We start from the raw sequence: 14,645 nt of genomic DNA, 5'->3' as shown, positions 1-14,645 counted from the left end.
GTTACCGCTCCTCCCCTGAGGACCCCTTGGCTGCCCCCATGACACATGTTTGCCGCTGCCATAACCCCTCCGCCTTGAGCTGTGCGGCGGTGGGAGCCTGTTTCTGCGGAGCCTCAGAGGCAGGGCAGACCCAGACCTTTCCTTCTCTCTGCTGCTGCAGGCCAGGCCTGGCTCTCTGCTCAGCTGCAGCAGGGTCATAGGGGGTCGCCCCACACGGGCTGCAGAGATGCTGGAGCCACAACCAGAGAGCTGCCCAGAGCAGCTTGATGAGAATTCCCCACGGGCATGGCTGACAGCCCCAGCAGGCCAGGAAGCGCCTCAAGGGGCCCTGCTCAGTCAGTTAAGGTAAGGCAGGGCACTGGGGAGCAGGCAGCAGGGAGCCAGCCTAGCCCTGGACAAGCTGGGAGTGGTGATGAGGGCTGCTTTGTTTCCCCGCCATCCCCGCTCCCCCTCCTTTGGATTCTGACCTTGCAGTTTATCACTGAAGCCCTAACTCCTGTGTGGTTGGCTCAGTGCTCTCTCCAACACACCTGCTCTCTCTCTCACAGGTGGTAAATAATTAACCTGGGACTGACTAATCCAAGATTTCCCCGAACTACACAGCTGCTCCAGTAAAAGATATTACAGAAATTTCTTGCCTCTGGCCAACCAGAGCCCATGGGCAAGGATACAGAGGGCTTGCACTTGAACTGCACTCTTGGCTGCATGGCCCTGTAGTCCTGGTACTCCCTCCCCAGCCAGGAAAAGTGGGGGATGAAGCTGCATCAGGACTCAAGAGAAGGCCTGCGTAGGCTGGGAGTATTGATTTCTACATTAGGAACTGGGACCACCCACATATCAGCCAAGGTCACCAGAGAGCAAATATTATTGTGAGGTCTTCCACTGCAGAGCCACAACATACTCAGCTCTTCTCTGGTGCTGAGGACCAGACATGAAGCTCAGAAGAGAGGCCCTGGGGCTTCTGCTATCTTGGGCTTGCTTGCTGAGTCTACCCATGTTTGCTTGGGGCTTCGCAGGCCATGGCACAGGCCCCATTTTCTTTGACCGCCCATTTGTTACCGTCTGGAATGCACCAACCGAGAACTGTGAAAAGAAATTTCATGTGTCCCTTGACTTGGGAATCTTTGATGTGGTACTGAACCGCAATGAGTCCTTTATGGGCAACCAGATGACCATCTTCTACAGCACCAAGCTTGGCCTCTATCCATATTACACCAAGGATGGGTTCCCAGTTAACGGGGGTGTCCCCTTCAACAGCAGCCTCCCGGCCCATCTCCAGAAGGCTGAGCAAGACATCAAGGCTGACATCTTGGATCCCAACTTTCGGGGCCTGGCAGTGATTGACTGGGAGAGCTGGCGCCCTTTGTGGGTTCGGAACTGGGACAGCCTGGACATCTATAAGAAGAAGTCCATAGCCCTTGTCCAAGAGCGCCATCCTGACTGGTCTCCCAAGAGGGTGGTAAAGAAAGCCGAACTGGTGTTTGAGAAAAGTGGCCGGGCCTTCATGGAGCAAACCCTAGCACTGGGCGAATGCCTGAGGCCTGGTGGATTCTGGGGCTTCTATGGCTTCCCCTGCTGCTATAACAATGACTTCAAAAATGTCAACTACACAGGGGAATGCCCTGAGATTGAGCAGCAGAGGAATGACCAGCTGCAGTGGCTGTGGAACCAGAGCGGGGCGCTCTATCCCAGCATCTACTTGCCCAAGGAGCTGGAGGCATCAGGCAAGGTTCTGACATACGTCCGCCACCGCATTGGGGAGGCATTCAGGGTGCAGAAGTGGGTAACAGGTGGCAGTCTCCCTGTCATACCTTATGCCCACATCTCGTATGAGCTCACAGATGACTTTCTTTCACAGGTGAGGCCCTCCCCACACTGTCCACATGCATCTTTGCCTCCCCATCTCTGCAGAGCCACCAGTAGTTGTCCTGTCCCAGATGATGTCTCCCAGCAGTCCCAGTCCTCTCTGCTTTCTCCAGGCTGGTTCTCTCATCTTAACGGCATGGGTCTTTAGCCTCCTCCCTGCAGCTTGCTCTCTGTCTATAGCAGTATAGAAAGCAGTAGACATCTTGGAGGACAAGGGAGAACAAAGAGGGAGGGATGATCCGGGGGGTCACAGCAAGAGCCATGGGCAGATCTAGGCATTCAAAAAGAGGCGTGTTGGAGATATTACTTCACTGCAGGGTCGGTTGCAACACCCCTGCTCCTACATGGCAGATGGTGCCATAGCAGCGGCTGTCAGGGACTTGAGTCACTAGCCCAGCATCATGCTTCTTTGCATGTTCTCTGACCCACTGCTCTCCAAGGCTGTGTCCTCACAGTGGCTGAGGCAGGGCAAGGGGGTTGCCAGGGGAATGACTGCTCCCACTGTGACGAGGGTTGCCAGGGGAACTGACTGCTCCATGTTGATCCAGATGAACAGGGATCCTGTATATCTGGATCCCAAGGAAGCTGTGTCCCTTCCAGCCCAGGTGTTAGTTGTCAAGGCTGCTTATTCTCTTTGCTTCAACATCTTCTTGCAGGAAGACTTGGAAAACACTATTGGAGAGAGTGCTTCTCAAGGTGCTGCTGGGATTGTCCTGTGGGGGAGTGAGGATTATAGCAACTCCCGGGTGAGTTAAGGGGAGGATAAGGCTGTTTCTAGGTCCAATGGGAATCCTGGTATGGCTGCACTGGGATGTGGGTGGCACTGCAATCAGAGGATTGGCTGTCTCAGGGTGAATACCTAGCAACTCCCACATGTGAGCCTCTTGAAGCAGTGAGGCCAGGAGAGGGTGTCCGTGCCCGTGGATCCCATGTACTCAAAGTTGGGAGGGTAATCATGCCAATTCCAGAGATGGGCAGGTGGGGGTTTGCTGCAAGAAAGCACAGCAGGGACATGGACCCCTCTGCTCCCACGCACTGCTCCATCTCAGCCTTTGCCATGATCCATTGCAGGAGTCCTGCCTGGCAGTGAAGAAGTTTGTGGATGGAATCCTGGGTCACTACATCATGAATGTGACCAGCAGCACTATTTTGTGCAGTGAGGCAGTTTGCTCCAGCCATGGGCGCTGTGTGCGGAGAGAGACTCACCCTGAGGCTTATCTGCACCTCAGCCCTGCCAGCTTCACCATAGAGAGAGACCCCAAGGAGCACCGCTTCTTCCTGCTGGGACACAAGTCAGATGCTGATGAGGCCAAGATGATGGAAGAATTCATATGCCAATGCTATGAGGGCTGGGAAGGGGAATGGTGTGAAAACAAAGCCACTGCAGAATGACACCCCTAATAGAGAGCACCCATCCACATGGCCTACCGACTCCTATATTCTGTCCCCATGCACAGCCCCATTCCACAGATGCACTTGACGCACATGACTCTGTATCCTCTCCCCAGGGGGCACACCCTAAACATGCACCCACTCCATATGGTCCTGGAAACCTTCCACTTGAATCTCTACTGTATACATATAGATATCCCACAGGCCCCATGCACCCTCTTCCAGAGGCATAGAACTCCCCAACACACACATGCACACGTACACATACACTCCACTTGGTGCAGTGCATCTTCCAAGTGGAGATTTTCACAAATGCCACATGCGTGGATCCACATGAGCACTCACATGAAGGGAATCTTGCCCCAACTCATTCATTTTGCTCACATAAATGTCATGTAGTGGAATTAAATGCATCTCCAGCATGTCTACAATGTCCAGAGATTTATGTTTCACCCCCAGAAATACAAACCAACTCAGTTTGCAGGTCAGGCATTATATACAGACATGTAAAAAGCACATACTAGTGCTAAAGCGATTCAGCGTAATGTAAAAGAAGACACAGTGCTTCACTGGAAAAAAATCTTAATTCAACAGTGAAGGAAAATCACATGCTTTAATTGTGCCAGTAATTCTTGTACCAGCTGGATGATCCAATTTGCATGTACAGCAATAAACAAAATGTTCTTTGCAAGGCTAACCAACCCTTCTAGTCATATGGTTTTTGCCTGGTTGTACAAAGTTTGTAACGCTTGGTTTTTATATGGCTTGGGCACAGAGTACACACACACCAGTAGGCTGCCAATGAACTCATTTTTCCCATGATGCTGTTAAATCTGGTTTCTAGAAATGACTGGATGGAGGATGGCATTTGACACACAGCCTGAAGGACACATAGGCGGCATCTGACGTACAGGCTGAAGGGCAGCTGAGGAATTGACTCAGCCTTTGTCTGCACTAGGAAGTGTTAGTGGCAGCTGTTTTGCTAGCATCAGGACAGGCTGTCCACATTTGGCTGCATTTCCTAGTGCAACCCACCCTGACAGTGACAGATAGTATTAGCAAAGGATGGTATGGAGATAAGTATTTCACTGTCCCTTCTGCTGCATTGCCTGGTGGGAAACTTTTGCAGTGTACTGTGAGCAGGATATTTATTGTGGGATACACTGCCTCCTTCCACAAATTCCTACATTCCATCCCATAATACATTAATTTCCCATCTTGCCTGATATACAAATGCTGTATTGACTGGTTACGGCCAAGGCAAAGCATTCTTTGGGATGTATAGAACTGCAGCGACCAAGCACATGGAAGGGTACTGAGAAGGAGGGCATGAGAGAGAAAAAGAAAGCAGGTGATTAACTGTTGTGGGAATTCATGAAGTAACTACCAAAGGTGCAAGTGGCAGTTCTGGATGTGTGATGTAGGAATCACCTACAACCTGCATGAAGCAAACTTCAAGAAAACTCCTTGAGTAGATGCTGGGCCATATTGCCTAAAGGTTTTTCCTGAGGGCTGGCAGCTGAGGCTGTGTTTAGTTACCACCCAGTATTTTGTATGTGAATGTGTGTGAGAGAGAGCAGCCAGAGCAGCACCAGAAAGCTAGAGAAACAGTGGTGAGTGTGGCCTTTAGAGGAAGCCAAGAGACAAGAGTTTCTTTCGGACAATGAACTCCCTAGATAGCCAGATCTGGATTTCTGAACAAGGAAACTGCCTGCTGTTGTTGGTTTCTACTGTGCTGAGAGAAACAGGGCTTGGGGATCTAGTCTTTGTAAACAAACAGAATTACACCAGAGAAATACCTGACTATCATCAGCTCGGCATGAATATCATTGTATCAACAATTTCTCCAGCTCACTGAAAGAACTGCAGGAGAAGAGTATTGGTGAGATGGGAATCCAGTAAGGGTGGTCGTTCCTAAAGGAAGTGATCCTTTGGGCACAGAGGGAGACTATCCCAGTACAAGGGGAAAGGAGCCAAAAAACTTCCTTGGCTAAACAGGGAATCCAGGGGAGCCTAAGGGCAAAAAACACATATAGGTGGTGGAAGCAGGGGGAAGCTACCAAGGAGGAGTATACCTACTTGGCCCACACTTGCAGGGAGGCAGTTAGAAAGGCCAAAGCAACTACAGAGCTGAGGCTGGTGACACAAAGACAACAAAAAGTCTTTTTTTAAGTACGTAAGGAGTAAAAGGAAGGCACAGGGCAGCATAGGACCCCTACGGAACAAGGAGGAGCAATTAGTGGCAGAGAGGGGGGACAAGGCTGAGCTATTCAAGTAGTTTTTTGCCTCTGTGTTCCTGAACAGGGCTCAAGATAAGTCTCCTAATGGGTTCTTAGGTGGGCATCAGAGGGACACCAGCCCACCAGCTGTTGATGCTGACTTGGCGCAGAGTCACTTGGATGGACTGGATGTGTTTAAGTCAGCAGGCCTGAATGAGCTGCATCCAAGGGTACTGAACGAAATGGCTGGTGTTATAGCAGAACCACTGGCACGGCTGTTTGAGCGCTCGTGGTGCTCGGGTCAGGTCCCGGAGGACTGTGATCATAGAATCATATCATGGAATCATAGAAGTAGGGTCGGATGTGACCTTGTAGATCTTGAAGTCTGACCCCCTGCCTGGGCAGAAGGAAAGCTGGGCTCAAATGACCCCAGCCAGGTAGGCATCGAGCTGCTGCTTAAAGACCCCCAGGGTAGGAGCCAGCACCACTTCCCTTGGAAGTCGGTTCCAGATCCTAGCCGCCCTAACTGCGAAGTAGTTCTTACGAATGTCTAATCTAAACCTACTCTCCAACAACTTGTGGCCGTTATTCCTTGTTATCCCGGGGGGCGCTAGGAGAAACAAGGTCTCCCCCATACCCTTCTGGTCCCCCCTTGTGAGTTTATAGACGGTCAGCAGGTCCCCCCTCAGCCTTCTCTTGTGAAGGCTGAACAGGTTCAGGTCCCGTAGCCTTTCATTGTAGGGTCTGCCCTGCTGTCCCCGGATCATGAGGGTGGCTCTCCCCTGGACCCTCTCAATGTTGTCCACATCCCTCTTGAAATGGGGTGCCCAGAACTGGTCACAGTACTCCAGCTGCGGCCTGACCAGTGTCGCGTAGAGGGGGAGGATCACCTCCTTGGCCCTACTTGAGATGCACCTGTGGATGCACGGCAAGGTCCGGTTAGCCCTGCCGACCGTGACCTCGCATTGTCGGCCCACGTTCATCTTGGAGTCAGTGATGACTCCAAGATCCCTTTCTGCCTCTGTGCTCTCAAGAAGGGAGTTTCCCATCTTATAAGTGTGCTGCTGGTTACTACTGCCCAAGTGCAGCACCCTGCACTTGTCTGTATTGAAACGCATCCTGTTTTTGTTAGCCCACCCTTGCAACCTATCCAGGTCTTTCTGCAATCTTTCCCTCCCTACTAGCGTGCCCACCTCACCCCAAATTTTGGTATCATCAGCAAATTTGAACAGGTTGCTTTTCACCCCATCGTCCAAATCGCTGATAAAGAAATTGAACAGTGCGGGCCCAAGGACCGAGCCCTGGGGGACTCCGCTGCCCACTTCCCCCCAGGTCGAATATGACCCATCCACCACCACCCTCTGAGTACGACCCTTCAGGCAATTTGTAATCCATCTGACCGTGTAGGCATCGATGCCACAGTCGCCTAGTTTTTTAATGAGGATGGGGTGGTCGACAGTGTCAAAGGCCTTGCTGAAGTCCGGAAAGACTACATCCACGGCGATACCTGCATCCAATGCTTTTGTGACCTGATCATAAAAGGCAATCAGGTTGGTCTGACATGACCTGCCCCTAATGAAACCGTGCTGGTTGCCCTTGAGCATCATCCCTGATGCCGGCCCATCACAGATGTGCTCCTTAATGATCTTCTCAAAGAGTTTCCCCAGGATTGAGGTAAGACTGACGGGCCTATAGTTGCCCGGGTCCTCCCTCCTCCCTTTTTTAAAGATGGGGACCACATTGGCTATATTCCAATCATCTGACACCTGGCCCAAGCACCACGAGCACTCGTAAAGCCATGCCAACGGCCCTGCAATAACCCCTGCTAGCTCCCTCAACACCCTGGGGTGGAGAGCATCTGGACCTGCTGACTTGAACACGTCCAGCCCCTCCAGAAGCACTCTAACCCGGTCCTCCTCAACCTTAGGTCTTGAGGTGTTCCCCTCGAGTCCATCTTGAAACACGGTGGGGGAGTCCCATTCCCTGCGCAAGAAAACGGAGGTGAAGAATTTGTTAAAGAGGTCTGCCTTCTCCTCTGGCGCAACCACCAGATTGCCCAGCGCATCTTGCAGGGGCCCCACATTTCCCAGTGCCTTCTTCATCCTCCCTATATATTTGAAAAAGGACTTTTTATTATCCTTGATCTTGAATGCTAGTCCTAGCTCTATGTCTGCCTTAGCTTTCCTAACAGCCCCCCTACAGGCCCCAGCAGTGGAAGTATACTCCTCTTTGGAGATAGGCCCCTCTTCCACTGAGTGTACACCGCCTTTTTGGCAACCAGGCATTCCCAGAAGTCCTTGGTGAGCCAGGGAGGCTTTTGGGCACTCTTGCCCCCCTCGCTTCTTGTTGGGATCATCACCCCTTGGGCCCAGAGTATCGTCTCCTTAAGGAACGACCACTCATCTTGGACACTGAGTTCCCCTGCCCTCGAGAACCCCAGCACCTCTCCCACCAATCTCCTCAACTCGTTGAAGTTGGCCCTCTTGAAGTCTAGGGCTACCGCCTTGCTGCAGGCCCTTGTCACCCTGCGCTGGATGAATTCCAGCAAGCGATGATCGCTATCACCCAGGTGGTCAAGGACCTGGAGCCCCCTTACCAGAGCATTGCCTGTAGCCAGGACCAGGTCCAACAGGGCATTTCCTCTGGTGGGACTGTGTACCTCCTGGGTTAAGTGGAGGTCCTGCATCTCGGCCAGGAACCTCCTGGAATGGTCCGACCTGGCTGACTGCTCCTCCCAGCAGATGTCCGGGTAATTTAGATCACCCATGACAACTACATCCCTTGCTTTAAGTGCCTCTGCAAGCTGGCCTGAAAATTCCCGGTCCAGCTCTTCCCCTTGGTTGGGGGGTCTGTAGTAGACCCCCACCATTAGATCTCTCTCCCCACGACCCCCTTGTATCTTGACCCAGAGCACTTCAGCTTGCCCCTCCTCCGACCCCATTTTGCTGGCAGAGGATGTGTATTGCTCTTTGACATAGAGTGCCACACCTCCTCCCTTCCTTCCTTCTCTATCCTGCCTGTAGAGCCTATAGCCCCTAATGCTAACTGCCCAGTCGTGGGAAAAGCCCCTAATGCTAACTGCCCAGCCGTGGGAAAAGGGCCAATGTGGTTCCTATTTGCAAGAAGGGGAGGAAGGAGGATCCAAGTAATTATAGGCCAGTCAGTCTCACCTCCATCCTTGGAAAGGTCTTTGAAAAGATTATGAAGGATCATATTTGTGGGAGTCCAGCAGGAAAAATAATGCTGCAGGGAAACCAGCATAGATTTGTAGCAGGTAGATCATGCCTGACCAATCTGGGTTCATTTTATGACGGTCACAAAAAGCTTAGACACAGTAGAGGTGGATGTAATTTTCTTGGATTTTAGCAAGGCCTTCAATACAGTATCTCCTCCCATTCTCATAAATAAATTAAAAGACTGTGATATAGATGTTTACATGGTCCAGTGGGTGGCAAATTGGCTTAGCGGTCACACCCAGAGAGTGATAGTAAACGGGTCGGTATCGACCTGGAAGGGTGTGGATAGCAGGGTCCTGCAGGGTTTGGTCCTTGTACCCATGCTTTTCAATATCTTCATCAGTGACTTGGATGTGGGTGTGGAGTGTACTCTGTCTAAGTTTGCGGATGATACTAAATTTTGGGGTGAAGTGCACACTTCGGAGGGTAGGGAACGATTGCAGGCAGACCTGGACAGGTTAGAAAAGTGGGCAGTACACAATAGGATGCAGTACAACACGAACAAGTGCAGAGTGCTGCACCTAGGGCATAAAAATATCCAGCACACCTACTGGCTAGGAAGTGACCCTCTCAGCAGCACAGAAGCAGAAAGGGATCTCAGAGTCATAGTTAACTCCAAGATGAACATGAGTCGTCAGTGTGACGAAATCATCAGCAAAACTAACCGCACTTTATCATGCATCAGCAGATGCATGACAAATAGATCCAAGGAGGTGATACTTCCCCTCTATGCAGCATTGGTCAGACCGCAGTTGGAGTACTGTGTCCAGTTTTGGGCAGCATACTTCATGAAGGATGTTGATAGACTTGAGAGGGTCCAGAGGAGGGCCACTTGTATGGTTAGGGGCTTACAGGACAAGCCCTATGAGGAGAGACTGAGGGACCTGGACCTCTTCAGCTTCTGCAAGAGGAGGCTGAGAGGTGATTTTGTGGCCACCTACAAATTCATTAGCGGGGTGCAGCAAGGGATCAGAGATGCTCTGTTCACCAGGGTGCCTCTTGGGGGTAACAAGTAACAATGGTCACAAACTGACAGAGAGCAGATTTAGGCTAGATATCAGGAAAAGCTTCTTCACAGTAAGGGTGGGCAAAATTTGGAATGGGCTTCCAAGGGAGGTGGTGCTCTCCACTACCTTGGGGGTCTTTAAGAGAAGGCTGGATAGGCATCTGGCTGGCGTCATTTGACCCCAGCACTCTTTCCTGCCCAGAGCAGGGGGTCAGACTCTATGATCTGTTGAGGTCCCTTCTGACCCTAGCATCTATAAATCTATGAACTTGCCGAGACCCCAAATATTGAACATAGAGGGTAGCCTGGGCGATAGCAACCATGAAACCATCATGTTCACTGTCCATCGCAAGGCAGATAAATCAGATAGCAGGGTTGAAGTTTTGGACTTCAAAAATGCAAATTTCAAGGAGCTCAGGTCACTAGTCGGGGAAGTGTTGTGAGACCAGGAACCAAAAGCAAAAGGAGTGCACGAAGAGTGGTCATTCCTTAAGGATGTGATCCTTGAAGCACAAAGGAAGTCAGAGGAAAGGTAGCAGAAGGACTGGGAAGCCATCTTGGCTAAACAGGGAAATCATGGTCCTCTTAAAAACGAAGAAAGTGGTGTACAAACAGTGGAAGCTTGGGACAGTCCCCAAGGAGGACTATACAACAATGGCCGACACTTGTAGAGAACAGATTAGAAAGGCTAAGGAGGCAACTGAATTTAAATTAGCAACAGAAATCAAGGACAACAATACTTAACCCACCTACTGGCTTGGTGGAGCCAAACTAACCAGTACCACAAATGAAAGGGACTTAGGGGTAATAATAGATCACAGTATGAATATGAGCCATCAGTGCAATGCTGTAGCTAGTAGCACAAATAATACTCTGGCATGCATCAATCAATACATTTCAAGCAAAACCAAAGAAGTGATTCTTCCACTTTACTCAGCATTGGTGAGACCGCAGCTGGAGTACTGCATTCAGTTCTGAGCTCTGCACTTTAACAAGGACATGGTAAAGCTTGAGAGAGTCCAGAGAAGAGCCACCCATATGATCAGAGACTTGCACAGCAAGCCATACGAGGAAACATTGAGGGACCTGGGACTCTTCAGCCTAAAAAAGAGAAGGCTGAGAGGGGACGTGGTAGCAGCTTACCACTACATCAGGGGAATGCATCAAGGGCTCGGTGAACAACTGTTCACTAGGGAGACGATACTCCAAGCTCAGAGGGAGTTAGTCCCAATACAAACCAAAGTGGACAGGAGTGCTAAAAACCCTTCTTGGCTCAGTAAAGGCATCCAGGAGGGCCTGAGGGCAAAAAAGGTGGCATACAGTCAGTGGAAGCAAGGGCCAGTCACCAAGGAGGATTACTCCTCTGTTGCTTGTGATTGCAGGGAGACTGTTAGGAAGGCCAAGGCAGAGATGGAACTAGGGCTGGCAACCAGAATTAAGGATAACAAAAATAGTTCCATGGAGACCAGGAAAGCTTTGGCCAGTTTGAAACATGCTAACAGGGAGGAGCTGCGTCAAAGACTCGAGGGGTCACCTGAGGAATTACATTGAAAGAGTCACAGACCACAGTGGCAGTCAGGTAGCTGGAGTGGAGTTGAGTAAGTAGGATAAACTGGGTAGGGCAGGACATCTACAGGTGTTGACATCTAATTGAGACTTAGATGGGAGAACATGGACTGTCACATTTCAAACAATGCCAGCTCGCTACCCTTGATGGAAAAAACTTCAAGGAGTGATGAGAGCTACACTGTTCCCTTCTGGTGGGGCTTGGCTTTTGACCTTGCAGTTTATCACTGAAGCCCTAACTCCTGTTCGGTTGGCTCAGTGCTCTCTCCAACACACCTGCTCCATCTCTGACAGCTGGTAAATATTTAACCTGGGATTGACTGTTTAAAATCTCCCCCAACTACACAGCTGCTCCAATAAAAGATATCACAGAAATTCCTTGCCTCTGGCCAACCAGAGCCCATGGCCAAGGATACAGAGGGCTTGCACTGGAATTGCACTCTTGGTTGCATGGCCTTGTAGTCCTGGCATTAGAGGAAATCAGCTCCCTCCCCAGCCAGGAAAAGTGAGGGACGGAGCCATATTGGGGCCCAGGTGAATGCCTGTGTAGGAAATCTGCACATGGGCAGGGGGTATTGATTTCCACATTAGAAACTGGGACCACCCACACATCAGCCAAGGTCACCAGAAAGCAAATATTATTGCCAGGTCTTCCATTGCAGAGCCTCTGTGAAAGCCTTAGCTCACAGCTTCCTTGGCTTAGTCCTGTGTTTGCTCCTCTGTGGGGAAAGTCTGTCAGCAACCAGGCAGGAGGAAGGTGAAACAAGCCGGCAGGAGCTGACTTGGGAAAGTTTGGAGCACTCTGGTCTCTTAGGAGCAGCTGACAGCCACCTTCTTATCCCTCCCTGCTCCTCTGTCTCTGGAGGGATCACTAGGCGAGCTACGGACTGAGACTGCCTGTTGCCTCCACTGAGATTCCATTCCTCCTTTTGAAGAGAGGGGACAGTTTCTTGTTTTTGTGCCCCCAGGAGCCCATTTGTGAGGAGATGCCATAACATACTGAGCTCCTCCCAGGCATGGAGGACCAGACATGATGCTCAGAAAAGAGGCCCTGGGGCTCCTGCTGCCTTGGGCTTGCTTCCCGAGGCTACCCATGGTTGCTTGGGGCTTTGCCGGCTATGGCACAGGCCCTGTTTTCTTTGACCACCCAGTTGTCATTGTCTGGAAAGCACCAACAGAGAAATGTGAAAAGAAATTTCATGTGTCCCTTGACTTGGGAATCTTTTATGTGGTATTGAATTGCAATGTGTCCTTTATGGGCAAGGAGATGACCATCTTCTACAGCACCAAGTCTTGACCTCTATTCAGATTAGACCCAGGATGGGTTCCCAGTTAACAGAGGTGTGCCCCACAACAGCAGCCTCAAGGCCTATCTCCAGAAGGCTGAGCAAGACATCAAAGCAGACATCTTGGATATCAACCTTTGGGGCCTGGCGGTTATTAAATGGGAGAGCTGGTGCCTCTTTGGGGCTCAGAACTGGGACAGCATGTATATCTGCTGCTGGAAATCTGGATTTCTGAACAAGGAAACTGCCTGCTGTTGTTTGTTTCTACTGTGCTGTGGGAAACAGGACTTGGGGGTCTAGTCTTCGTAAACAAACAGAATTACACCAGAGAAATACCTGACTATCATCAGCTCAGCATGGATATCATTGTATCAACAATTTCTCCAGCTCACTGAAACAACTTATTGAGACCCCAGAGGAGCTGCATCAAAGACTGAAGGGGCCACCTGAGGAATCACCTTGAGAAGGAATCAGTCACAGACCACAGTGGCAGTCAATTCCCTGGAGTGGAGTTGGGTAAGACAGAAACTGGGTAGGGAAGGACATCTACACGTACTGACATCTAATTGAGACCTAGAGGGAAGAACTTGGACTGTCCCATTCCAGACAATGCTAGCCCACTACCCTTGATGGAAAGACTCCTGTGGAGGCATTATTTGTCTTAGTTCACCCTCAGATGTGAATGACTGAGGTGACAGACTGAAAGGACGTATCTGGCAGCAGCAATCTTGAGGGTCAGCTCTAATGGTATTGCAGAATTTAACGCATAAAAAGGCTGAGTTGTCTAAATTTGGAACAAGCTCCTGATATGTGGTTTGGAGTCAGGCATCAGGGACTTCTAGGATTAGCTGGCAATGGAGCAATTTCCAGACACCTATCTGTACTTGGATTTCCAGGTGAAGAACAAGTAAAGGAGACCAAAGACTCTATGAGAGGCTGTGGAATTTGCTTTAGAACTTGGGTCTTTCTTTACAACTGGGCCCTGGAAGAGGAAACAGCTGTGAGTAAGGGAGCTGGAACCTGATTGACATGAGCCCTGCATGTTTAGTTCTATGCCTGCCTCATTTTGTTGAGAAGGGGGCACTAATTTTGACTGGTACATTTTTCAATGATAAGAAGCAGTGACGTTTGGTTTGTAAATCAAAGGAAATTGGTCTTCAGGAAAAAAAAAAGCTCCAAGGAAAGAAGAGTAGTTAAATTGGGTAATGTGAAACAATTGGTTGCATACACAAATAAAATGTTGTTATAAGTTTAAGAAAAGCCAGAGGAAAGCATCACGAGTGTCTAATGAGAATCCCTTGCATATTTTGAGAAATAGAGACAGCGGCAGGGGTGCAGGATCCCTAAGTTGATAGGGCAAAGGTTGGGGGTGCAAGGATCAGTCCTCCCATGTTTATTTACAACTGGGCAGTGCACAACAATAATGAACATGAACATGTACTGGACCCATTAAATAAAAGATGGGTGGATAAGAATGGTGAACACTGGTTCAAATAAAACAGTTATTAGGATAGGTTTGCTAAGAAGGCTGGGAAATCTGAGATCCAGAACTGAACCAATCAATTTGTCTCCAATGATAACAGCATCGTTGGGAACATGGATGTGTTCAAGAATGGGGAAAACTGAGTCTGCAAATTAGGCCTCTGGAATCTGAGCAAGAAGTCTGGGTAGTCGAGAGAGTGAATGAGTTAAGAATGGCTAATAGGTGTGTAATACATGCCAGGAAAGATGTTCCACAAAATCAATCTATGGAAATACCCTTTTGAAATTTGGCCCAGGTGAAATATATAATTCGTAGGCAATTAATATTCAGTAAGAAAACTGTCCTACTCCAAAGATAGAAACCATTTTAACAGCTACATGCTGTGCTTGCTGTCCAGCACAGGAAATACGGGAAGTGGGTGAAGCTTTACAGGTAGCAATGTCTACCAGCTGTGTTTGCCCAACATTTGTCACTGCAAAACCCTGTTTTACTTTGCTTATATTTTTTCTAGCTTTGACTAGCCTGGCTAAAGAGGTTCAATACTAGACATCTGACTGCAGCCCAGTTCTTTTGGAAAGGAAACATGGTTAA

The 14,645-nt window shown here is 49.7% G+C and overlaps 1 protein-coding gene across 1 annotated transcript; it reads left to right on the top strand.

Annotated features, from left to right (window-relative positions):
- Positions 1-264: 264 nt before the first annotated feature.
- On the top strand, positions 265-3,955 carry HYAL1 (hyaluronidase 1). Its single transcript, XM_006266380.4, has 4 exons — positions 265-345; positions 549-1,858; positions 2,523-2,612; positions 2,938-3,955. Exons 2-4 carry the CDS (start codon positions 932-934, stop codon positions 3,256-3,258), a joined length of 1,338 nt encoding a protein of 445 aa, XP_006266442.1. The 5' UTR covers positions 265-345; positions 549-931; the 3' UTR covers positions 3,259-3,955.
- The last annotated feature ends 10,690 nt before the right edge of the window (positions 3,956-14,645 follow it).

This window comes from Alligator mississippiensis, chromosome 12 (genome assembly GCF_030867095.1).
Source record: "Alligator mississippiensis isolate rAllMis1 chromosome 12, rAllMis1, whole genome shotgun sequence".
Classification (NCBI taxonomy): domain Eukaryota; kingdom Metazoa; phylum Chordata; order Crocodylia; family Alligatoridae; genus Alligator; species Alligator mississippiensis.
This window is presented reverse-complemented; position numbering and strand designations above follow the sequence as displayed.